General features: G+C 45.0%; 1 protein-coding gene across 1 annotated transcript in view; it reads left to right on the top strand.

Annotated features, from left to right (window-relative positions):
• The first annotated feature begins 363 nt into the window (after window positions 1–363).
• The window catches only part of FKBP1B (FKBP prolyl isomerase 1B), a 63326-nt gene continuing 39136 nt past the window's right edge, over window positions 364–24553 (top strand). The window contains exons 1-2 of the mRNA XM_090031358.1: window positions 364–661; window positions 4344–4391. Coding sequence (XP_089887484.1) covers window positions 625–661; window positions 4344–4391 — 85 coding nt within the window. The 5' untranslated portion in view covers window positions 364–624. The remainder of the gene's footprint in view (window positions 662–4343; window positions 4392–24553) is intronic.

Here is a 24553-nt window from a genome sequence, read left to right as displayed (position 1 = left end):
CGAGGTTTTGGTTTTCAAATCTTACAAAGGGGCTCTCATCTCTTGGGGGGGGGGCAGAGCTCCCCAGTAATTTGAACTCTGGAGTTGGGACCTGGGGCAGGGCTTGAGGAGTGAGGGGCCCGGGGTCCGGACTGGCCGTCAATATTTGCACGTGGGTCCTTGTACAAAAAAAGGTTGAGCACCACTGCTCCGGGGGGGGGAGGATGCACCTCGCCCTCTGCGCCGCTTTCCCGAAGCCGGGATCTGCCCGGGCTGCGGCTGTGAAAAGCTGCGGGTCGCCGGCTCTGGCGGAATCTGCTCCGGGGGCTGCGCCAGTGTGCCCACGCGCTCCGCGCCCGGAGAGTGCTCTCTAGGCCCCCGAGACCCCGGGGCCATCGCGGAGCGTCCCCACTACCCCTCCGCCGGGGGAAGCCGCCGAGGGGCTGCGGGCGCCGCAGCAGGGGCCGGGGCCGCGGCGGCAGCAGGCGCCCGCCCCCGCAGCCCGGGCCCGCCCCGCGCTGGCGGGGGAGGCATGGGCTGCGGCGGTGACGGCGGCGGGGCCGGGGCCGGCGCTCAGTCGGGGCAGCCGCGCCGGGGACAGGGCGCTCGGGCTCGGGCTCTGCAGCGGCGGCGGCGGCGGCGGCCATGGGCGTGGATGTGGAGACCATCTCCCCGGGAGACGGTACCGTGCAGGGGCAGGGGCAGGGGCAGGGGCAGGGGCAGGACGTGGGAGCACTTGGAGCAGGGGCTGCCCCGGGTGGGGGGGCACTCGCTGGCGAGAGGGCAGCCGCAGCAGCCGGGGCTGCAGGGGAGACAGGTGGGTGGGCGCACCCCTGGCTGCGGCTGCGGCAGGGTCTGTGGGTGCGAGCGGGGGCTGCCCCTTGCCTTGCCAGCGGGCCGGCCTGTCTCAATGGCATTTGCTGAAAGCTGCATGAATCCAAGTGTGGCGAAGTCATGTTCAAGGGGTAACAAGAGCAAATGCCAGTGCAGTCCGCTTCCCCGCCTGGCGCGCCGGAGCCCCCAGGCAGCGGCCAGTGCCGGCTGGCTTCCCAAGCCCATGCTGGTGGAGGCATCCTTGGGGCAGCAGCAGCAAGACAGCTTTTAGGGCGCTTGTCCACTGACACCACTCCTGTTTCCATGTTACACTTTTCCATGTTACAGCTGACTCCCGTGGAGACAGCTTGGGAATGAATGTGAGACACAATTGCAGAGCAGTGCGAGTAGCAGTGACCGAAGTGAGCCTTTCACATGCAGGCTCCCAGAGTTTCCTAAATGTGTTTCCAAAGCTTTTCATGAACCCTTGGCCAGGTACGGCATCAATGTTTGGTGCAGCAGCAGCATTTTGACAGGCCTGGCCATTTCTCCCAGGTTTGCAATGGGTAGCTCAGGTTTAGACAGACCGTTAATCTTCATTTATAAGACCACTTTTTCACAACCAAGTCACGGCTGCTCTGCTCTGGGCATGTGGCATCCCCATACTACCTCTGACGATAAATACCATTGCTAATATACAGCCATATGAAGGGGCCAGCTTCATCCTTGGATTACCTTTCTTGGCTTGAGCTCTTTTCCACTCTTCATTTCTTCTTCTGCTGTCATTGTTTAGCTTTGAGGGCCAAATGGTGCTCCCACTTGCCCTACATTTGGGGGATCTGCATACATGGAAGAAGGGCAGCTATTGTAAGTGCTGCTGGGGATGGAATTTAGTCCTGGAATTGTATTATTTGCCTGTGCAGTATACAGAGATGTGCTAACTATGGAAGATGCTGTTCAAATTAAGGTTATAAATGTCTTTTCTTTGGTTTGTAAATCTTCATCTAAACTGCTTGATTTGAACAGTGTCATCAAACCACAATTAGTATGTACTGTTGTCCCAGATTTACTCAACAGTAATTCAGCCCTCATGCAAACTGATACAGGTCCACTGAATTTATTAGCATAACACCTACTTTACTAATGTGGAATTTGGGTCAGAGATGACTGATGCCATATTCCTTCTGATTTAATTCTGAATCTAATAGCATATCCTTTGCCTGGGGCCTGTTGTGGGTGGCAGTAGCATTAGCTATGGCTACCAAGATCACAGCCCCATTGTTCTAGGCGTTGTACAAATAAATTGTAAGAAGCAGTTGCTGCCATTTCCCAGTCTAAACAGAGTAGGCAGTTTGTAAAAGGTTTGGAAACCTCTTCACTACTTATGGCTATATGTTAGGAATCTCTGGTTGACTTACCTACTGTCTCTTCTGCCCTCCTCCTACTGTTTGTTTCTGCTGTACAACTGTGCATCTCAGATCATACCTGATAATAAAGCATGCCATGTTAGCACACGAAACTCAGACAGAAGAGACAGCAGAAGGCCATCATGGAGGATGGCTCAGGATCCTGCTTTAATATCCAACTTCTGAAGCTCCTGCCTGGGTTGTTTCTCCACTAGTACATCCCATCTCATATACTGCAGATCAGTTCTGCTAAGCCTGGGTCCTGTGCCTGCCCAATCAGTTCTGCAAATCAGTGGTATCTGTTTTGATCTGCTGCTACTTGGAAAGTTTTGGATGTGTCCTGGAAAATGTCCCTGCACCTTTATATGCCTGTCCAAGCCTGGTGGCAGAACTTAGGGTGGATGAGTAACTCTCAGCAATGGCAAGTGCTTCATTCAAACACTCTCTTATGCCTAGTGTCAGAACAAGGGGCAATAACCATTGTTACAGAGGGGCTTCCAAGAGCTCCTTTCAGGATATCAGTGGCATACTGCCTCAAGGCTGCCAATTTAAAAAATGCATTCGTATTGTATGAGAAAGGATTTTGGGGAAGCTTTCCCATTTACTAATTGCATGTATTCTCATAATGTGATGTTAAATATGTGGCATTTGAATTATGAATACTAACAGTGAACTTTACCACTATCTCAGAGTTTGATTTTGTTTGTAAGTGCCAGCAAAATGGCTCAGAGAAATTTAAGATCATGATCTGTCCATTATGCTTTTAGAGAATCCCCTTGCAACAACAGGATATAGTCCATTGATGGGGAACATCTAATGTTACAGTTAGTGTAAAATATGTTATACTTGTATGAAAGGAAAAGGCAATATTATTATGAGAAAATATTAGTGTAACCCGGGTGGTACTCCAAAAGGTACCCCCTCTCCAATTGAAGGGATCAAAGCAGGTGCACAAGCACTGTGGGAGGTGTAGGGTCTCTCCTTCCCCTATAGAGCAGAGCCAGACCACCAATGGGGACTTAACCATATACCTTTTAATACTGGGAACATAACAGGCATAAATCAGAGGGTATAGTGGACACTACAATGCCCAAGGGGGCAGGATTCAACAAAGGTTAGACACTTACAGTCATTGACAAAAAACAGGGTTAACAAAATATCAAAACACAAACAGCAGAACAAACAATACGGGTTGGTGAAAAGGCACAAAATGCAAAATGTCAAATGACAAGGAAATATAGGGCCTTGGTACCTGGAGGGGGAGAAAACACAATGGCCCCTTTCCCCTGCAAGAAGATTCACTTTTTGTTAGCTCACTTACCCCAAGTTACCACAGCTGGGATTTGAGCCCAAATCTCCCATGTGGTAGACAGGAACATTGCTGTATAGCCACCACTGTACCAGCCTGCTAGGGGTCTTGACCTTCTGGAGCCCTGGCCTCACATTTAGCTGTCTGGCCTCTGACTGGAGGAGCTGAGAGCAGAGCTGGGAACCTCTCAGGCCGATGCTCAGATCCTTCCTGGAGCTGGGGGAGCCTCTCCTGCTGGCTGCAGCCTCTCCTAGGGGATCCTGGAGCCCAGTGGGGAGCCTCTCCTGCTGGCCTCATGCCGCACTGATGAGGGTCCCACTGCTGCCTGCAGGTCCTGCTCTTTCAGGCTCTTCCAGGGCACTGCTCCTACCCCGCTGGCTCAGCTCTGTGAAGCTCCTTCCTTGTTGTCCTTCACTGGTCTCTCCCCTGAGTCAGCCCATGCTGCCCCTTTTATCCCCCTCCAGGTGACCCCAGGGGCCAGTCGGGACGGGGGGGGTGAGTCTCTCGGGCCCGATTGGTGAGGAAAGGGAATCCCAAGTCCTCCAATCATCTTTTGCCCTTTCAAAACCCCTGGGCTAGGTCACTGCTGGCTAGCCCATCATGCTAGTATTATTCCCAAAACTAAACATGGATCATAATGGGAACTCTCTCTCCTAAGCCATAGTTACCTATTTCCCTTCTGGATATTGGCCGTTTGGATAAAATGTCAGTCAGACCTAAACCAGCCCTGGATTTAGTCCCCAACCTAGTCTCTTCGTCCCATTCATTCTAAAAGCTGATCATGAGCAGGCATGCTACCAAAGATTTTTTTTAAATAGATTTTATATTTTCAACAGGGAGGACATTTCCAAAGAAGGGTCAGACATGCGTGGTGCACTACACAGGTAAGCATGTTCTGTCCAAACTGTTTTGCATTTTAGGAGTCACTGGTCATTTCAAATTGGATTATTTTATTTTTTTTCTTCTTCTGCGCCTCTATAAGTCTTTGTTTCATTGTTGACACTTTTCTGATGAATATTCTGAAGGTGTGACTCCCTACAAGCAGTTCGAACTACAATACCTATGGGCACTTCCTATTAAGTTTACTAAATGTAGCGTTTAAGATTGTACAGCTCACTCTGCTACAACAGGCAGTCAAGTTAAATGCAAAACGTGTAGCACAATGAAGAATCAGGGCAAGTATCTCTCCAACCTCAGACCCTGACATTATTAATGATCTGTTTGATAGTCTTCCTTTTGATTTTGCATGTTGTGAAACCAGCTATCCTGTGTATTTCCATGGCAGTTACACAACCAAGCAATGTCAATATAAATCCCCCTGGTAGTGGGAAGTTAATCAGTCTCTTTTAGAAATTCTTAGGATTGGATCCTAAGATGGAGTAAATCAATAGAGCTCCACTGACTTCAGTGGAACTAGACAAGTTTACTCCAGTTTAGCACCTGAGGCTTTATTTAAACAGAATTAATGATAATGTCTGTCACTCTCTCTTTTTCTTTCCCCTTCATATTTCCTGGTTTCCACGTTACCAAATATACTTTGTATTCTTTAGTTCTGACAAAAGGGTCGCAGTGATGAGGGCTATGGTTGCCATTGTGGTGACTTGAAAATGTTCCCAAAAGCTGTCAGATCCTTTTAATGCTTTTGTAACAAAAATCTGCTGCATCATGGGCAGGGGATCAGTAGTTTATTGGAATATGCTTTATTTATCATGTTGCAAAAGTCAAATAATTTCCGTTTAACACAACACAGATTTCCATGGAACGTGACTGTGTAGCTCTGCCGCAAAGAGAACAGTTTTCTGTGTATTTTCCCTGGGCTCAAATCAACCTGCCCCTAAAAAGACACTGCCGTAATAGTGGTCAATAATCTATAGATATTTGGCTATATTCTCAAAGAGACATATTCATCCAAAGGATCTCTCTTGAATGCTCTGTACTTGCACCAGTCCCACTAGTTGAGAATCTGGCCTTTACGCCTTGACATTTCCAGGGCTACGTGTATGTTCATTCAAGTTAGAAGTATTTTGTACCAATGCAAAGGCAAAAAGTACTGTATTAATCCCATCTTACCCTCAGCAGTACATACAAACACTCATTGGCTTCCGTTTGAAATGTACATGTGTATCGGGGAATGGGTGGGGGTAGAATTAGGCCCTAGGCAAGGAATTTAATCAAAATTCTTTGTCTCAAGAACCCGTGGAGATGGTATTGGAATAGGACAGTGAAAATTGCAATTAAAGCTAGCATTAATAAGAAATGGTATCAGAGCAGACATTATAATTAAGTTCTAAATTATAGCAAGCCAAAACTTGCCTAACTGTAAAGAACTTAAATGTTTTACAAAGCCTGTTTCCAAGATATCTTGTACTTTAGGTGCGATGTCTGTTCATGTAGCAGTTATTGCCAATGTTTCTGTGTTTCTTTAGTAAAAGTCACCATATCTTTACATTGCGATAACTTGAAATGATGAAAATCTTTTATTTCTGTAATGATCTTAGTGATAGCTGAGACCCTATGATAGTGTATCTTGAGTCTTTTCTGTTTACTTCAGTGAATCTTAATTGCAAAAAGTGGCTTGATTCTTCAGTATGGAACATGAACTTATGACATCCTTGAGGCATAATTTGCAAACACAATTCTCTGATAAAGCCAGCACAATTTTCACTCCTGGACATTTGCAATAGATCATTTATACTATAGATCATTTCCTACATTAACAGAACGATCAATTATATATTATTGTTACCATCTTACTACTTGTCCTTGGACAAGTGTCTCACTTCCTGCTTTTGAAATTTAAAAGAAATGGGGATAAACCTAAATAATGTTTTGCAAAGTGCTTTGAGATTTTCAGATAAAAGAGGCTATTAAAGAAAAAAATATAGCTGATGGAAAATGTGTATAGATTTTTAAGAAAAATGTGATGGCTTTAACAATTAAGGCTAGGTACAGGCATTGTGCAGTAAGCACGCAGAAAGCTCTCTACAGCTGTAGCTGAACAGATGTTCACGGCACATAGAATGCTTTGAAAATGGTGGATCCTGCTTTCAGTGAACCCTGAATGGATGTGCTATGAGACTAAAGTGCTTTAGATTAGAGTGCTTTATTACACATCTGTACTAGATCCTGTCGCAAGTCAAGGTAGGTTTCATTTTGTTGGCATCCCAGGGGTCCATTGCTGAGCAGCTTGCAGCCTTAGCTTGCTGCTCTCCAACTCTGGGAGAGCCTCTGCCCTGGTCTCTCACAGAGAGAAGACAAAAAAGGCTCCATCTCCTTCCTGTGCAGCCAGGCAAGCAGGGAGAGAGGTAGGAAATGGAGCCTCCCTGCTGTGCAGGGCTCCCCCTTGCTTGCTGGCTTGGATCTTGGGAGGTGCTGGACTGGGCCTGTGCAGCAAGGGGGCTCCATTCACCCCTTTCCACCTTACCTATGCCAGCCTCCTAACAGCTGCAGCTCAGAACCCTGCTCAGCTTTTTGCTGTGCTGGAAACTGGTGGCGGGCAGGGGGGGTAGGGAATGGAGTGCCCCTGTTGCATGGACCCACCTTAGATTCATAGATTCATAGACATTAGGGCTGGAAGGGACCTCAGAAGATCATGAGTCCAGCCCCCTGCCCAAGGGGCAGGAAGTCAGCAGGGGTTATAGGATCCCAGGAAGATATACATCCAAATGTCTCTTGAAGGCATTCAAAGTATGCTGGCTGGGAAATTGGCTTCGTGGTCGGACCCAGAGGGTTGTGATTGATGGCAGTCACTCATCATGGTGCCCTGTAACCAGTGGGGTCCCTCAAGGCTCTGTCCTGGGACCCATACTGTTCAACATCTTCATTAATGATGTGGACATTGGAGTCAGGAGTGGACTGGCCAAGTTCACCGATGACACCAAACTTTGGGGCAAAGCATCCATGCCAGAAGATAGGTGGGTGATCCAGGGTGACCTGGACAAGCTCAGCAAATGGGCAGATGAGAACCTGATGGTGTTTAACACCGAAAAATGCCAGGTTCTCCACCTTGGGAGGAAAAACCTGCAGCACCCTTATAGGCTCGGCAGTGCTACGTTGGTTAGCACTACAGAAGAAAAAGACTTGGGGGTCATCATTGACCACAAGATGAACATGAGCCTGCAATGCGATGCTGCGGCTAGTAAAGCGACCAAAATGCTGGCGTGCATCCATAGATGCTTCTCGAGCAAATCCCGGGACGTCATTCTCCCCTTGTACTCGGCCTTGGTGAGGCCGCAGCTGGAGTACTGTGTCCAGTTTTGGGCTCCACAATTCAAAAAGGATGTGGAGAAGCTTGAGAGAATCCAGAGGAGAACTACGCGCATGATCAGAGGTCAGGAAAACAGATCTTACGATGACAGGCTGAGAGCCATGGGACTCTTTAGCCTGGAAAAGCGCAGGCTCAGGGGTGATCTGATGGCCACCTATAAGTTTATCAGGGGTGACCACCAGGATCTGGGGGAACGTCTGTTCACCAGAGCACCCCAAGGGATGACAAGGTCGAACGGTCACAAACTCCTGCAAGACGGTTTCAGGCTGGACATAAGAAAGAATTTCTTTACTGTCCAAGCCCCCAAGGTCTGGAACAGTCTGCCAGCGGAGGTGGTTCAAGCACCTACATTGAACACCTTCAAGAGTAAATTGGATGCTTATCTTGCTGGGATCCTATGACCCCAGCTGACTTCCTGCCCTTTGGGCAGGGGGCTGGACTCGATGATCTCCCGAGGTGCCTTCCAGCCCTAATGTCTATGAAATCTATGAAAGTAGGTGCTTGAACCACCTCTGGTGGCAGTCTATTCCAAACCTTGGTGGCTCAGACTGTGCCCCCACCTCCAAAACCTGAGCTCACAAGCTAGGGGGCAGCGACTTGGAAGGGGGCTGTATTCCATGGCCCATCCCCAGTTCCCAGCACAGCAAAAAGCTGGGCCGGGCAGCCCCAAGGTGCAGCTCCTGCATGCAGCTGTCAGGAGGCTCAGGTTGGGGGGGTGAGGGAGTGGAGCCTGCCTGCTGTGTGGGCTCCCCCTAGCTTGCTGGCTCAGTGTTTGGGGGAAGGGGGAACAAGCCAGGTCCATATGGCAGTAGGGCTCCATTCCCCCATCTCCCCCAACCCCAGTTCCTGATGCAGCAAAAAGCCACATGTGATTCTGAGCTGTAGCTGTCAGTAGCCCTGGGTGTAGGGGGGAAGGGAGCCCCCTTGCCATGTGGGCCTGGCCTGACCCCCCCCCCACCCACAAGACCTGAACCAGCAAGTTGGGAGAGGCTGCATGGTAGGTGGGGAGGGGGGCTCAGTTCCCCCTCCCTCTCTCTCCCAGCCACTGCTGACAGCTGGTGGGGGGTCGGGGCTGGGGAGAAGGGCCATGCGGGAGCACCCCCAACCTGCTGGCCTCAGTCAGTGCAGCCCACTTCAGTCCCCCTCCCTCCCCCCACAAGGGCAAACATGAGTTATGTTCACTCCGCACTCATCTAGGGTGCTTTGAGTAAAGCACAACACCTGAGCACTTCTGCCTCAGGCTTTTTGAAGGTCCGTATTTAGCCCAAGTTAATGAATTTAAGTCTCAGATCATCTCCAAGTGTAGAAGAGTCTGCATAATAAAATCTGTCCTCCATTGCCCATTTCTTCCACAGTTACATTTAGCAGTACTTATCGTGGCGTGGTCCTGCTAGTTTCAGTGACACTGTGGCATTAGATACTACTTCATGTGAATGAAGATAATAGAATGGGATCCAGCTTAACACTATTTAGCAACCTTGTTGGCAATCTCTGGTCATTTTATCCCCTTCAAAAAGCCCACTTGGGCAGCGTGAACTTAGAACAGCTGCCCATTGTACAGACAAGTAGAAGATAACATTTTCATGACTGGCCTGCAAACCCAGCATATAAAAAACATAAAGGAGCGTTATTTATATAGATTTAAGAGGATTAAAAAGATATTTCTTCAAGATGGTATTAAACAGAACTTCACTTGTAAAGTGACTTCTGTGTCATTGTAAAACACCCGAGGTGATTTCAGGGCACCCACTGAACTCAACAGGGAGTTCCTTTCTTCACAGACATGCAGCATGGTGGATTTTCAGTTCTTTCCCAGTGTGTTAGCAAATAATTAAATCTCTACTCTTTAGCCAACAAAAGAAATCAGTTGATTTTAAGTCATGCAGACTTACAAAAGAGCTTACATAAAGTACCAAAAGAGGCTGCTGTTCTTTAAGCTTTTAGAGCACAACACTCATCTGAGGCAATTCATCCCTGCAGACTATTAGACCGCTTTTCTCTGTGTAAGAATTGTTGGCTCCCATTTGAACATGTTTACGATGACCACAAATATGTGCCATTGCATATTTACAGCTCATATAAATTTAATGAGCAGGAACTGAGAGCATTGTAATAATTGCTGCTAATTAGAATTTTGGATTTGGATCTTCACAAAAATGAAATAGATTTGTAACAGACCTACAAGGAAAGATTTTCAGAACTACTCAAATAGCTCTTGAAATTACCAGCAAAAGGAACAGCACTTGGAACTTCATAGTCAGAGAGAGCTAGCGCTGCAAGGGACCTCCAGAGGTCATCCAGTCCAACTCCCTGCTTGTGGCAGGATCATCCCTATCCAAACCATCCTATACAATCCATAATCTAAACTCCATATAAGACTGTCCTCAACCCTGACACAACATAGACCTAACACCATAACCTGCCTGCCATAGGTAAAGCAGGAGAACCACGGCAGCCAATTCCTGCTTCTATGACCTGTTGTCAATATGTGCTCAAGTGATCCTGGGTAGAGGGCCATGTCCCCTGCTACAGAGGCAAGCAGTACCCCCTCCCACCCTACCCCCTCTGTTCATACCAATCTGGCCATGGGGTAAAATTCCTTTCTGACTCCAAATATGGCAATCAGTTTGACCCTGTACAGATGGCCAAGACCCTCTAGTCAGGAACCTCTAGCTCTGGTCCCAGCAGGAGAATTGGAACACCCCAGTCAAAGTCTCCAGCCTTGGCTGAAGCCAACACCCAGTGACTCTGAGGAAGGCTTAAAATACCTTCACATATGTAGCAGAAAAGAGAGTGGGGAGGAGAGGGGCAACCAGCAGAGCCCAGAAGCAAGGGAAATACCCATAGTAGAACATAGGCATCGCTACACCTACATTATTCCCAACTAGTGGCTGTCCAACCTCTTCTTGAACATCTCTAGTGATGGAGGGTCCATAACTTCTCAAGGCAATCAGTTGTGTGGGAGCATGTCAAAAGCCTTGCTGAAATCCAGATATATGATATCCACAGCATTCCCTCATCTACCCAGATAGTTCTTTTGTCAAAGAAAGAGATCAGGTTTGTTTGACAGGATTTATTTTTCATCAGTCCATGCTTGCTGCTTGTGATCAGCCTTTCCTCCTCCAGATGCTTGCAAATAACCTTCCTTAGGTTATACTCCAGTAACTTCCCAGGTACTGAGGTGACTCTGTAGCTTCCTAGGTCCTCCTCTTTGCTTGCTCCTTGCACTACATTGGCCTTTTCCAGTCCTCTGGTACCTGGCCAATCTCCCATGACTTCATAAAGATCATTTCCAAAGTCTCCAAGGTCTCCTCTGCCAGTTCCTTCAGGACACTGGGATAAAGTTCATCTGGCCCTGCTGACTTGAGTTAATTCAAACCCAGCAAAAGCTCTCTGACCATCTCTTCTGTTATCTCCTCCCTGCATAGTACAGTAAACGGTAATGACCCCACTGAAGCACAGATAGATACATCAGCTAAATAAGTAACTCCATAAGTTGTCAGCAGTAGCAGGCTGTTCTCACCCTACTGCCTATGCACACTTTTTAAGTGTGTTACACAAACTGTACAATATTCCTTAGGCACATTATCTTATGAGCTCAATCAGATTGGCTCTGTATGATGGTTATTTACATAGAACAGCTCCCAGGAAAGCCATGGCCTGGGAACTCATAAAAATGAAGAGCTTTGGCACTGGTTAGCAACTGGATGGGAGTCCCCCAAGGAAAACCCCAGTGCTGCAGGAAATGGTGTAAGCGATTCAATATTGGCACTCAGCCTTCTGAGTCAGTACTGAACCAGTGCCAGTATGACATTAAGGGTTTTATACTGAAAGTGCCATCTTTCAAGTAAGACGTAAGGCTTAGCTTCAGGTGCTTGGGGGCCTGATAAATCCTCTGTTGCTTTCTCACAAGAAGGCTGTCCACACTCTGCACACCATTCAGCAAAGGCAGTGAAATCTCATTCCTCGCTGCCATCCCATTGTGTGCATAGGATTGATGAAGAGGGCCTGTGAACCTCTGGATTCCTAGAGCCAGTAGACCAACAGAGCTGTTGATCTACAACAGGGGTGGGCAGAATACAGCCTGCATGCTGGATCTGGTCTGCCAACTTACTGGATCTGGTTCACGGCTGCCCCCACAGTGCTCTGCATGGGGTCGGGCCCTGCCAGTTCCTGCTGAGGCACCCTGCTCTGCGCTCCTACCTGTGCCTGCTGGTCAGTCGTGGCCTTCACAAGCAGCTTCTGGTGGGGCTGTTCCTGATGTGGCTGCAGCTGGCTGGGTGCTGCTGTGCTCCCCTCACCTCCAGCTGTGGGTCTTCCTCCTGCTGTGCTGCTCCGGGTGGGTCAGGGGGAAGCTTCAGCGCACAGGGCTCCAGCTCCAGCACTAGCTCCAGTTCCAGCTCCCGGCCACCTTTCACCCACTCCACCCACCCGCAGATGGGTACTCATTGTGCTGGGTGGGTGGAGTGGGTGAAAGGCGGCCAGGAGCTAGAGCCAGAGACTCGCGCACTGGAGCAGGAGCCTTCTGGCTGAAGCTTCCCCGTCGCCCATGATCTCGGCCTCACGTGCTTGTCCTGCTCTCAAACACTGCTCCTTGCCTGCCCACAGCCCCGCTGGGAGTTTTGGTGAGTTGTTTTGGGGGTGGGGGGCAAAGATGCTGATCCAGCCCGTGACAGCTCATCAAAACTCCCTACGTGGCCCTCAGACCTAAATAACTACCTCCCCCAATCCATGAGCTAGCTCCAATATCTGGCACCAGGTTTTTACAAAGAGGGTGGGTGAGCAGTGACCAGCGCTGCAAGGGTGGGTGCACCTCCTGCTTCCAGCTTCCTCCCTGCAACCACTGGGGCAGGCAGACCATGCCATGGGAGCAGCAGTTGGGGACTTTTTAAAGCAGGTAGGAATTCCCCCCTTCTCTCTCCCTGCTCAGAGGCATGTCACCTTCCCTATCCTCCCCTTCTCCATCTGCAGGTGCTGCTGTTTTGGGGGTGAGGGGAGATCCTGTTCCACTCCAGCTTGCTTGCTTGGGGCCAACAGCAGTAATGGGGGTGGTGGGTGCATGGATACCCCTGCCCCACATCTGCTTCTGAGCTAGTGGGGAACACCCAGGGTGAGGAGGCAGGGAGGGGGAACCTGCCCACCTGCTGCTGTTGCTGCTGTCTTGGGCTGAGCCTAGACCCTGTGCAGTCTGGCTGGAGTAGAACAGGAGCTGTCCTTGCTCCCAGGAAAGCAGGGACAGTGGTAGTGGCAAACAGGGGAAGGAAAAATGGAAGGAAAGGGGATGGGAAGGGGAGGGGACAGGACATGCTTCTGAGCATAGAGGGTAAAAGGAGAGGTGGAATTCTTACCTTCTTAGGGGACTTAAAGAAGTCCCACACCCATTGCATACCTTCTGCCCTGATCTGCCACACAAGTAGCGTTGCAAGTAGCTCTTGGGGCTTCTAAAGCTCAGAGGCCACAGAAATATCTGTGAAGCATCTTTTAATCGTAACTTGACTTTGAGTGGAGAATTCTCTCACCTTCATAGTCCATCTGTCTTCCCGTCCTTGGCCTTGTTGATTAGTCCCATTTGCTATAGTCTCTGAGCATCTCCCAGCTGCATTTAGCAATGTGTTGCACATAGGTTGACATCTTTTATCCTGTCCTCAGCAAGAGCACTGTGTGTGCAGTACAGCATTTTGTTTTTGGGGAGCGTCAGTTTTTTTAATGTACAAAGAGAAGACCTATTAGTTTAATCCATCTGCCAATTCAGGCTTGCTTTCTGCAGTATATTTTCTAGTCCTTTGGCCTGTGTAGTTTTAAATATCCTGGATGATAATGCTACCCACTCTACTTCCAGAACCTTTGATGTTAAAAACACTTAAACTTCCACCTTGCACAGCAGAAAGAGCCCAAACCAGAAAGTGGAATCTGAACATCTCTGAGCTTCAGTCGCGAGTGAGATAAGTCAAAAGTTTCTTTTGTCAGAACTGTTTTTTCTGACACTAAAATAACATAATATGGAAATGTCACCATAAAAACTCAGGGGAGTTTTTTGGGTACTTCAGTTCTTCTCATTTTCATCTTTTTGCTGGGTTTTCCATGCAAACTCCTTCCCCTCCAATACTCCCATGCATATTCCAAAAGCCATGGAATGCCATGATGTACCACAGTAGTTCAGTAATATGAGAGACCGGTACTTAATAGAAATAAAATTCATCTAAGGAACGCAAAAAAAAGAGTAGGATACACATGAATGACAGCTTTCATGAGACAATCCATGTCTGGATTGAAGTTTTGTGGTCAACCAAAAGTTTTGTGATAATATTTTTTGTCATTTTTTCCCCCACCAAAAATCTAAAATTTCTGTAGAAAAACTTCCGCTTCCTAAGAACCTCTAGGAAGAAGGTCAGAGTTCAGTTCTGAAATTCCCTGAGTGACTGGCATCTTAGTTTGAACTACAATGCTGTATATGAATACACAGAACTGTGTGGATTTATTTCAAGATCTGCTTCTGAGTTTTGCAGTACCGGTTCAGCTTTAATTGCAACCCAGATTAATTTTACATAGTTTCAACCCCAGAGTCTGTGCCTTGTAGAGAAAAAATGTATTTTCTTGTCCAATAATGATCCAATCTGACCTGTAGTATGACCCTTTCATGTTCTTATTGCTTAAAATATATGTATTGGGGCATGCCTTACTACACATTTATTATTTTACCCCCTTATTTACACACATACTATGAGTATAAAAGGAGGTACTACATTGTTTATTATTTAGTGTACCTGCTTTATAGGTCAGTAGGGCCATATTTCCTCTTCAGACATTTAAAGTAAGTATTTTCTTTAGTTTTTTGGTTTCCTGGCTGCAGTAGGAGTATCAAACTATATTGTTTGCAATATCTCAGTACTGTGAGCGTTGGTCACTAATGTTACACACACACACACACGCACATACACACACACACACACACACACGTACAGTATATATTTCTATCTTTATGGTCTGATTAAACTCTTCTCATTCTGAAAAGATTCTGCTCCTCTTTGTCTGTAGCAGGCAACCACTCTAGAAAAGCTACAGCTATATCCTTCAGTATGTTAAGGGAATTTTTGGAGGGGATGGATTGTGGCACGGTAGCTTGTACCTGCAGCTTTATTCTCTTCCCCAGCTTTTCATGGTGTCACTTGCACCTTGTCCTAAATCAGGTTAGCAATGAGGCAGGTGCTGCCTGACCCACCCTGAGTCTGCATTGCTTCCATAGGACACAGCGGGGTGCTGTCACTGTGACATCCAAGCAGTTCCTTTTTGCAGACTGTCCTACCTTCTTCCTGGCCTGAACACAGTCTTGAGTCTCATCTGAACCTTAATGTCCAGCATTGTTTCTTCTCAAAACCATAAAGAGGGACACATAAAGGGTCACCTTGTCAAAAATTACTGGCTAAAAAAGATCTTAACTGTGTTACTCATGAAACCTTAGATCATTCAGTGAGAGCTTTAAAATACATTGATTTATATTCCTGGGGCCGAATATAAAGTTTTAGATATCTGTGCATCAGGTCCATGTACTGGGCTACATTGCCTCTTTGGAACAGTTTTCTGTCTTGCAGGGAATGTTTAATTCCTCAGAGCAAACTTTTTAAGTTGCAGCGGGGTGGTGGAAACATCAGGATACACGTTCATTCTGTTGAATTTTCTGGATTTCTTTAAGGGGAAAGGAGTGGTTTCATGTGTTGTAAATGGATTAAGTGTGCAATCCTCCCTCGTTAAAAAGAATAAGGAGGGATTCCAATAATGATTTAAGAAACAGAGTAACTAAAACCATTACTTTATATTATGTTGCTGAAGAAATGTACTGAAGAACACAGGAATATTTTTAATAAGTTTTTCTGTCATGGCATACACAGAGCTCATGTTGATTTTGTATACATTGGGAAAGTACACGTGAAAACACAAAATTGGGACCTTAGTAGTTAACTGGAATATGTAAATACAGATGCTAGGGAGGGAGAGCTGAGAAATAGCTGGAGATTTGGGTCTTAGAGGGAACAGAAATATTATTTTTTGGGAAATTATACATAACAGGGATATGGGAGGAAATCTGGCCTGTAAGAGATCCATAATGCAGTTATAGAGGGATTATTGGATGTGTGCTGAGTGGTGTACCTCCCTCGATTCCTTCTGCTGTGGGCCCACTGCATTTGTAGACAACAAAGCAGTTAAAAGTTGCTTGTGAACAATGGACATTGCCAACCCATTGTGTTTATAGAGGGCAGTGAGATAAGATTAGCAACACGTCTTCAACATTTGTCAGATTTATTTTAAATTCAGACACCTCTGTGGACAAGTAGCTGTGTTGAAAGAGCAGGGATAGTGGGGATAATAATTATCTTAACTCTTCCTTTTCCCTTGAGAAATGGAAGTATAACAAGCTAACAGGGTGTCAGCTGATAAAAGCCAAGTAGATGTTTCTCATGAAGTGTTCTCTGGATTTAGTGTTGTGAACCTTGCTGTGCAAGTGACGCTGGACATTATCCCAAAGCAGGATGAATGAACGACTGAACGAATGAATGAATGAAGGTTTTTGACGTGTTCGTTCACTGCGCTCTCCTGTCATCACTGTAGTTTTCCCACTGTGCTCATAATCACATCCCTTTATTCCATACTAGTTCTAGGATTTTGAGGATACTTCAGGCTATTTTAGAAAGAGCTTCTCTCCAATCATAGTCTCTCCTTTCCTGTTCCATTTGATATTTTTTTTTGTACTGTGCTCAGCCCTGTCATCCTAGGCTTTCCAGTTCTACAGTAAGCAACATAACTACATACCTGTTGCATATTATTTTCTCTCCTTAGTCTTGCTTTGGTAGGGTTTTAGATTCTTTATAAGCATACATGGTTCTCCATTTGCAGTTTATTTAAGATATGAACACTTCCAGATTTGGGGGAAATGTGGTTCTGTATTAGAACTCTGCACTTCCTTTCTGTCCCTGTAGTGCACTGAAACAAATGCCTACGCCTGAGCACCTGTGCCTTTTGAAAACATTCTTATCTAGATCTAAAGCTTATAGCTTGTATCCATTTATATCTGAGTAAAAAAGAACAAACCGAGATAAACAACGGAGTGGAAAATGGGAGGCAGTAATACCTAGTGATCTGTGAACTTACAGATGTTTGGGTTCTATTCTTGACTCTGGTATTAACTTGCACTTATCAGATCAATTATCCTATCTATCTTAATTTCTGATTTAAAAAGTTACTGTAATAACACTTTGATGCCTCATGGAGACGTTTGTAAAGTTTAATTTAAATGTGTGATGCCTTTTAAGTGCCTTAAATTGGAAGATATGAAGAATTATTAAATAGTAATAAGGGAAGAGGTGAGTATGTTGTAGGACACAGAAAAAAAATCAAAAAGAAATAAATTCTGTTTATGCTTACATTTTTCCTCTTAAGACAACTCTAAAACAACTGATTTGCTCTTCATGACATCTTGAAAAAGACTTGAGGATCCTGGTGGATAATCACTAAAAATGTGCACCAGGATTATTTGATGGCTAAAAGGGCTAACACTATTTTTGGATCTGTAAATGAGACTGTTGAGGAGGAGTAGAAAAGTTAGATTGCCTCTTCATTTGCCACTGGTGTGACTGCTTCATGAATGCTGCGGCTAGTTCAGGAGACCACAGTTTAAGGCAAATATTGAAAAACTGGAGAGAGATTAGTGAAGAGCCAGGAGAAGAATTGAGATATTGGAAAACCTGGTGTGTGTGTGTAAAAGATAGAGTCCACTAAAACAGTGGGGAAGCATAATATTCGTTGTCAAGATAATATTATTTATCTCTCAAGAAAAATAGTGAGAATAGTGACAATTGTAGGAAGAGCTGAGATTTTCTTGTATAAGCTGAATCTGAGAATGACTCTCAACCCTTCACCACCATACTCCCAAAGACCCGGGAGTTCGTGCTGCTTGCGAATGCAGTTGAGGAACTTTCATTGAAACCATCCCAAAATTCAGCAATTTAGTTCAGAATTTGCCTCCCTTTTTGTACCGCTGTTATGTTTATAGGTAAATGAGGTAAAAAACAACAACAAAAGGAAATGTCTAGGAAGGCTTACCAAGCCCCTAACTGGGAGTGCAACCTGTAGCCCTACTACCATGAATTATCCCTGAAAGGCTAAGGCAGGTTGACTTAAAGAGACTACTTTGACATTGGTATGGCACTGATCTACTCGAGAAGGAAGAGAGACTGTGTCTGTAGCTCTGGTTTCTTTTTGTTCTGCCCTCTGGCATTCAGCTCAACGAGGAAGATCCAGCTTCTATTTTAAACTTGCTTTATTCCTAGAAAATGTCTGAGATGTAGTAAATAGAAGAGAAGTGATTGTGTAATCAGTCATAATATTCTACCAACCCCTGCTCTGAGGGTGTAGCCCATGTGCAAAAATACTTTGTAGTGTAGAATGTATGTGCCCTGCTATAAATAGGTTCCAGAGCAGTGCACCCCTGGCTGCTGAGGGACAGTGCATGGTCAGATACCGAGGTGGGGGGTGGAGAGCAGCCAGATGCAGAGCGGGGGGTGGCAGCAGGCATCTGTGTGGCCTTGCTTTCACCCCACCCTGGCCCTCCTTCTGTCCCCACCCACCCCCGCATGCTTCCTGGGACTCTTCAGAGTAGCACTGGGGGTGCGTGTACCTTTGGTTGACAACCCCTGGACTACTGCATATTAAGTGTCTCATGTAGACGCTCCCACTGACAAGTAGATTCTCAGACTAGCCCATTTTGCAAAACAGTATTGCATTTCTAGCTGAAGTCATTTTCCATGCTGAGCCCAGGGAGCTTAACTGTGTTTCTTACACTATTTTAGCTGCTGTGATTTTATTAAAAGATGCTAATTTTACAATTTCAAAAAAAGAATAGCTGTTGCTTTCCTGACAGCTTTTGCATTTGCTTGATCTTCCAGTGACACTCTTTCAGCAGACCTTGGTATTACAGAGCTGTATGCTCAGGCACAGTTTTACTAAAGACAAGTGCCCATTGATTGCAGTGGGAGAAAACTTGAGTAAGGACCTCAAAATCTAGCCCAATGAGTGAAATCCTCTATTTGGATGTCCCCTGTGATGCCCTTGATGTTAGTGAGATTGCTGCAGGCAAAAGGGACACAGGACACAAATGATCGTCCTGTGGTCAGAGTATGGGCGTAGGATTTGGGAGGCTTCGGTTCTAATGCTGCTGCTCCCGCAGATTCTTTGTAGGACTTTAACTAAGGGACAGACTCTGCCATCTTTATTTACATTTCTTAATCCTTTATTCTATATGTGAGCTCACTGCTATGAACGGGATTACTACTAGGATACGGAGTTGTAAATAGGGGAGGTGGAGAAAGGGTTTTTCACAGCTTGGTCACAGTTTCCCAATACCTCCTTGCTCTGGCACAGAGCTATGGTGAAGAAAATTTAAATGACAGTTTTCAAGTAGGCCGAGCTCCTCAGAAGAATGATACTATAGAAGTGCAAAATATTAGAAATATAACAGCAACTAATAATGACATAAGTAAATAATAGCAAAGTTATACTATACTTCAAAATATAGGCTTGATGTAGACTGAAAACTTTTGGCCTGTGCTAGGCAAGAGGTCTGAACAGATGATCATAATGGCCCTTTATAGCCTTAAATCTATTACTGTATGAATGTATTAGAGCAGGGGCTTTCAGCCTTTTTAAAAATGTACCGCCGGTGGCCCCCTTTTTAATAAGTGTACCCTGAGAGGGGGAGAGGGGTGAGAGGCCAGGTGCAGAGCGGAGGGGGGTGGCAAGTGGCCAGACACAGAGTGAGGGGTGGTGAGCAGCATAGCGGTGGCAGCGTGGTATCTGTCACCCAGCCCTGGCCCTTCTGTGAGGCAGTGGTGTGAAGTGCCCACTTTCAAAGTACTCCCAGGGGTACGCGTGCCCCTGATTGACAACCTGTTACTTAGAGTTTCTGAATAAGACACAGTGTGTCAACTGGAGAGAATTCGGCTGCCTGTGTGTGATTAGTGGAGCACATTGATGTTTGTAATGCAAAGGATGGAGGGTCAGGACCACTTACTGGTGACAGTAATGAAAACTAGTTGTATAATCCCCCTCCCAGCCTGCAACACAAGGGACCCCTCTGATTCACGTATTAGGAGACTTGACATTTGACTGAACTGCTTATCCTAAAAACTTTTAAAGAACATTTTAAATGAATTTTCTGCACTGTGAGTTTCATGCATGCAAAGCAAGTTCTAATGTTTCTGTAGCAGTTGCTATTTTCAGTAGCTAATTTTAGCCAATTGAAGCAGTGCCCTATCTTCTGCTTCATTTTGCAGCAATATTGCTTAACATGCATTATGGGGAAAGGAGGCCTCTGAAAGCAGTGCACTCAGTTGTAGGTTTTGCGTGTTGCAGACTTGTCAGTGCTGTGTCATGTTACAAGAAAACCATACATTGATAACTAGCATTGGCAGTTTATGTTGGTCAAAGACATTTGTGTATGTTAAAAATAAAAATAGCTGTGACTGAAAGAACACCAAGAAATTTACTAGAGAGTGAACATGAAATTAAATGATCACAACTGGAAAATGTTATGGTTCCTAAAATAGAAATCAGCCAGGTTTCAAATACTTGATAATGCAGGGAACTACTTGGGTCTCAATCCTCAGGCTAACTGAGAACCTGCATGATGAGTTCAGCTGGAGATGCAGGTACCTGAGGCCCTTACACTCTTTCCAGTTTTAACCCCATATATAAATCTATGTGGGGACACAGCTGTATAGTCTGTATTTTGGTAGCTGTAATAAGAGTACCCCATGCTGTCATGGGTGTACACTACAGTACTGAAGGTCATTTGGTTTGTACTGAATACGTATTCATCAGAACCCATACTGCAAGATGCAGCTTTCTCCTGAGACTATTTTGAGTGCATGGAGGTTTTTTGTATGACTTTTTTTGTTTTCCAATTGTTTAAATATAACTATGTATATGCTATGGAGGAGTAGTCTCTCTCTAACATAGGTAGCAACTAGTTTCTAATAATCACTGGTATATTCAAATTAGAAAAGTAAAACAGAACTTTTGAAAGAAAAACAAAAATTGTAGCAAAACATATTAATGCTACACAGTGATTTGTTTTCAATGAATATTATTTGTAGCTGTAATATTATATTATGTTAGTAACATTATATGAATGGTCTATTAAGCCATCTTAGAACATTATTTTCAAGACATGGTTGCTATTTTTGTATGTGCTAGATGCCAGGATCAGGTGACCATTGAGCTATATATGATTTGCATAAATTGAAATTAATTTCTTTAACTGGTAAAATATCCTGAACCTGAACATTCATGATTCACCATTTCTGTTGTCAGTGAACAATGAGATATATTCTGGTTAACTTGCGTATGGAATAATTCTCTACTATTGCTGTAGTTGTCATTGTTCAAATTTCCTGTTAGTATCTCTCTTCTTCCCCTCCCACCTAATTTATTGCCTCCTGATAATTGCTCAGTGCTGCATAATTCAGAATTATTTATATTCCCCTTGGAGTGGCAAATTAACTAGAGTTTACTGTAATGGGGTGTATTTAAAATGGGTGATGTGCTCTGTAAGCCAAAACAGCTAAGGAGTGGTATATTGCATCAGTCTATTGAATGGACATGCTTGAGTCAAAATTGACTCAAAAGTAAGGGTTAAAAGTCTTTACCAAACAAGGTAATGACAAGTAATGCTTAATATATTATTAACATAATACAGATATTTTACAATACATTTTACTTACCAGCATTTCTTAAAATATTTGAATACCAGAAATAAGAAAATAAAAATACCATTACAAAAATCTAGAATCAGTGGGTCAGACGGTGGCTGTGTTGTGGTGGAATGCATTTTCTTTATTCCAGAAGATAAAAATAATGTGTTTATTATGTGAACACTGTAAGATTTTGGGGTTTTGTAAATTATGTGCTAGGTTGTCACACATTACTGTAACTTAATAACCTTAACAGATTGTAGAGTTGCTTAATAATCTTAACTGTTTGGGATTTTTTTGGTGCTTTGGTTTTAGAAATTGCAGGATAGTAACTGATACTGCTTACTGGTAGTTATACTTCCCAGTCTAGTAAAGTTTCCAGGAGTACTTTAAAATCAGGAAGTGGTATGGACACAGTTATGCTGGTATAAATATGTTGGTGTTGTGTTGATATTATAATTATAGAAGTGTAGGAATGATGTGGTAGCTGTGGTGGTCCAGAAATTATGCAAGAGGCAAGAATTTCTTTGGGTGATATTTTTTATAGGATCACCTGTGTAGGATGGATGGATGGATGGATGGATGCTGTGCCTGGCTTGTTCTAGTTAGACCTGATGAAGAATGTCTTGCATTTGAAAGCATATTATAATTATATTAATAAAAAGTTGCATTCCTAACCAGCATACTTAAACCAGTACAAAAGCTGCATGTAGGCAAGGCATTAGGTACTTTTGAAAATTGTACCCAAGGTCCATGAACTATTTACCTCTGTTGACAGGAAGGACTTTATTATAATCTGCGCTTGCATCCTGATGGATGCAAAGCACACGCTAGTGCTTGGAGCAGTATTGCAGTCCCAAAGGATAGTGATTCTCAATCAGGGTGTGGTGGCACCCTGGGATGCCTTGTGATCCTTTCAAGGATGTCACACAGTGACACTAGCTCTGTTAGGTGTGTAGATGTGATTCACAGGATAAACCCAGAGGGTGCCTATACACTAGCGCACAGGCTGCTCCTGGATTAATCAAGTCTGCTGGAGTGTGGCAGTTGCCATGCTCCAGCAGCTTTCTGTGTCTGGTGTATCAGCACCCCCGATCTTAAAAATGGTAGTGGGGGCATTTGAACTAAAATGCCTCGAACGAGCTTTAAACTCGGGGACGCTGATGCATAAGACATGGCAGTACTATAATTAGAGCAGCTCCTGGACCCGCTCTGATTAAAGTGTTGCCCCCTTTTGCCCCCGGAAAACGTGTAAAAGCGCCCAAAGCTTTCAAATGGGAATCCTTAGTGTCAAAAACATTCTGACCTCTTGTGGTCTTTCTGAATTCTTTGCAACAGAAGAATTGCTCTATTACTTTTCTGTTGTCAAAATTGAAAACTAAGACCTGTCATTTTCTGAGGGGTGACTTGAGTCTATTCAGGGGTGGCTCAAATCTAAAAAGGCTGAGAGCCCATGGTTTAGAATTAACCCCCTGAGCCATCAGTCAGTTGTCAAGAAAGTCATGTCATGTGCCCAGGGAGCTGGTAGGAGAATTGTGTGAGTAAATCAAGGCACAGAATGAAGGAGATTAGAAAAATTCCCTTGCCTCTGCTTGCATCAGCTATAATCTTGAAGTTCTTCATCAGCGATAAACCCTGCTGGCTCGGGCCCCACCTAGGGTCAGACACGTCAGCACAGGCTTAGTGATTTCTCACTGGGGAACAAAAACTTAAGTAAACACAAGTAAAGGAATGAAAAACCCACCATAGCATTAAGGTCTGAGAAAGATTCAGTTTGGTTTAGCACATGAAATGCCCTCAAAGCATGCCAGGCTTGCAGCAGTTTTCTGATTGCAGTTCATATCATTTACCAGTTAATGAGAAACAGTGCTGCATATGAGAGTGTGCACAAGGCCAGTGTTTCTCCACCCATGGGTCAAGACCCAAAAGTGGGTCGCAAGAATATATGAAAAGGTCATGAACAAACTTTAAAAATGGAGAAAAAAATGGCTTTTCGCTTGCAGGCTGGCAGCATTCTAGCCTGCAAGGGGCTGCTTGGGGTCCCCCATGCCCTCCCCCACCCCCTTCCCCCACACACCAGGGACTGGGGGCTGTAGGTCGGGAGTTAGGGGCACTGGGTCAGGACTGGCCATCGGTGTTTACGAATGGGTCCTGGGATAAAATGGGCCAAGTGCACCTAGAGCCCACCACACAGCTCTTATTGAGCCCGCTACTCAGACTGTAGTTCCTCTTACCTTGAACTGTGATCACAAGTGTCCTAGGCCTGTCAGCTGGTTTCAGCAAATCCCTCTGGCAAATGCCAGATCCCTCCTCTTCTTTGTATGCAGCCAGAGCTGGTTCTGGCAGAAGAAAAGGAGAGAAAATTATTGGGCACCTTAAAGTGCCCATAGGTGATGTTGAGATGGTGCTTTGCACTATGAGGTGTAAGTCAGACAAGGCTGAAGATTGGTTTGTTTCTGTTGTAGCTCTGGATAGGACCCTGAAGTGACAAAATAGTTTTCTCCTTTAGTTTCCCTGCTCCCTTTCGTAGGCTGAGGGAAGTTGCAGTGCGAGGTAACTTTTTGCTAAAATATTTGATTTTTAAAATAAGAGATCAATATAAAATTGTTCACTTGAACACCCTGATATACATCAGTACTCAGGGTTACTTTTCTAGAGCTCAAGGCAACTTTATTTGAGAGGGCAAAGACATTTCATTGTTCATCCTTCTGCCAAGTAAATATTTTTATCTATATCTGTTATATAACTGGTTTTCTGAGAATTTCTGTTATTTTTCTACTTACTTGTTTCTATCCTCAACTGTTCTGGCAGAGGTGTGCATGAGGATGTGGAGATAGTTTGTTTTAAAAAAAAGTGTTTGTTTTAAAAATCATTCTGCTTTTGTTTTAATGCTACCAAAGGCAATTATTCTTTTCAAGGTCCTTTATACTAAAAGTGTCGGTGATCAATGGCAGTCCATACAAACCAGATAGAAATACACGTTTGCAAAAGCCTTCTCTCCCTTCTCCAGATCTTTGCATGCCATTTTCTCCACCTG

Source organism: Crocodylus siamensis, chromosome 1 (assembly GCF_052110815.1).
Source record: "Crocodylus siamensis isolate JL-2025a chromosome 1, ASM5211081v1, whole genome shotgun sequence".
Lineage (NCBI taxonomy): Eukaryota > Metazoa > Chordata > Crocodylia > Crocodylidae > Crocodylus > Crocodylus siamensis.
This window is presented reverse-complemented; position numbering and strand designations above follow the sequence as displayed.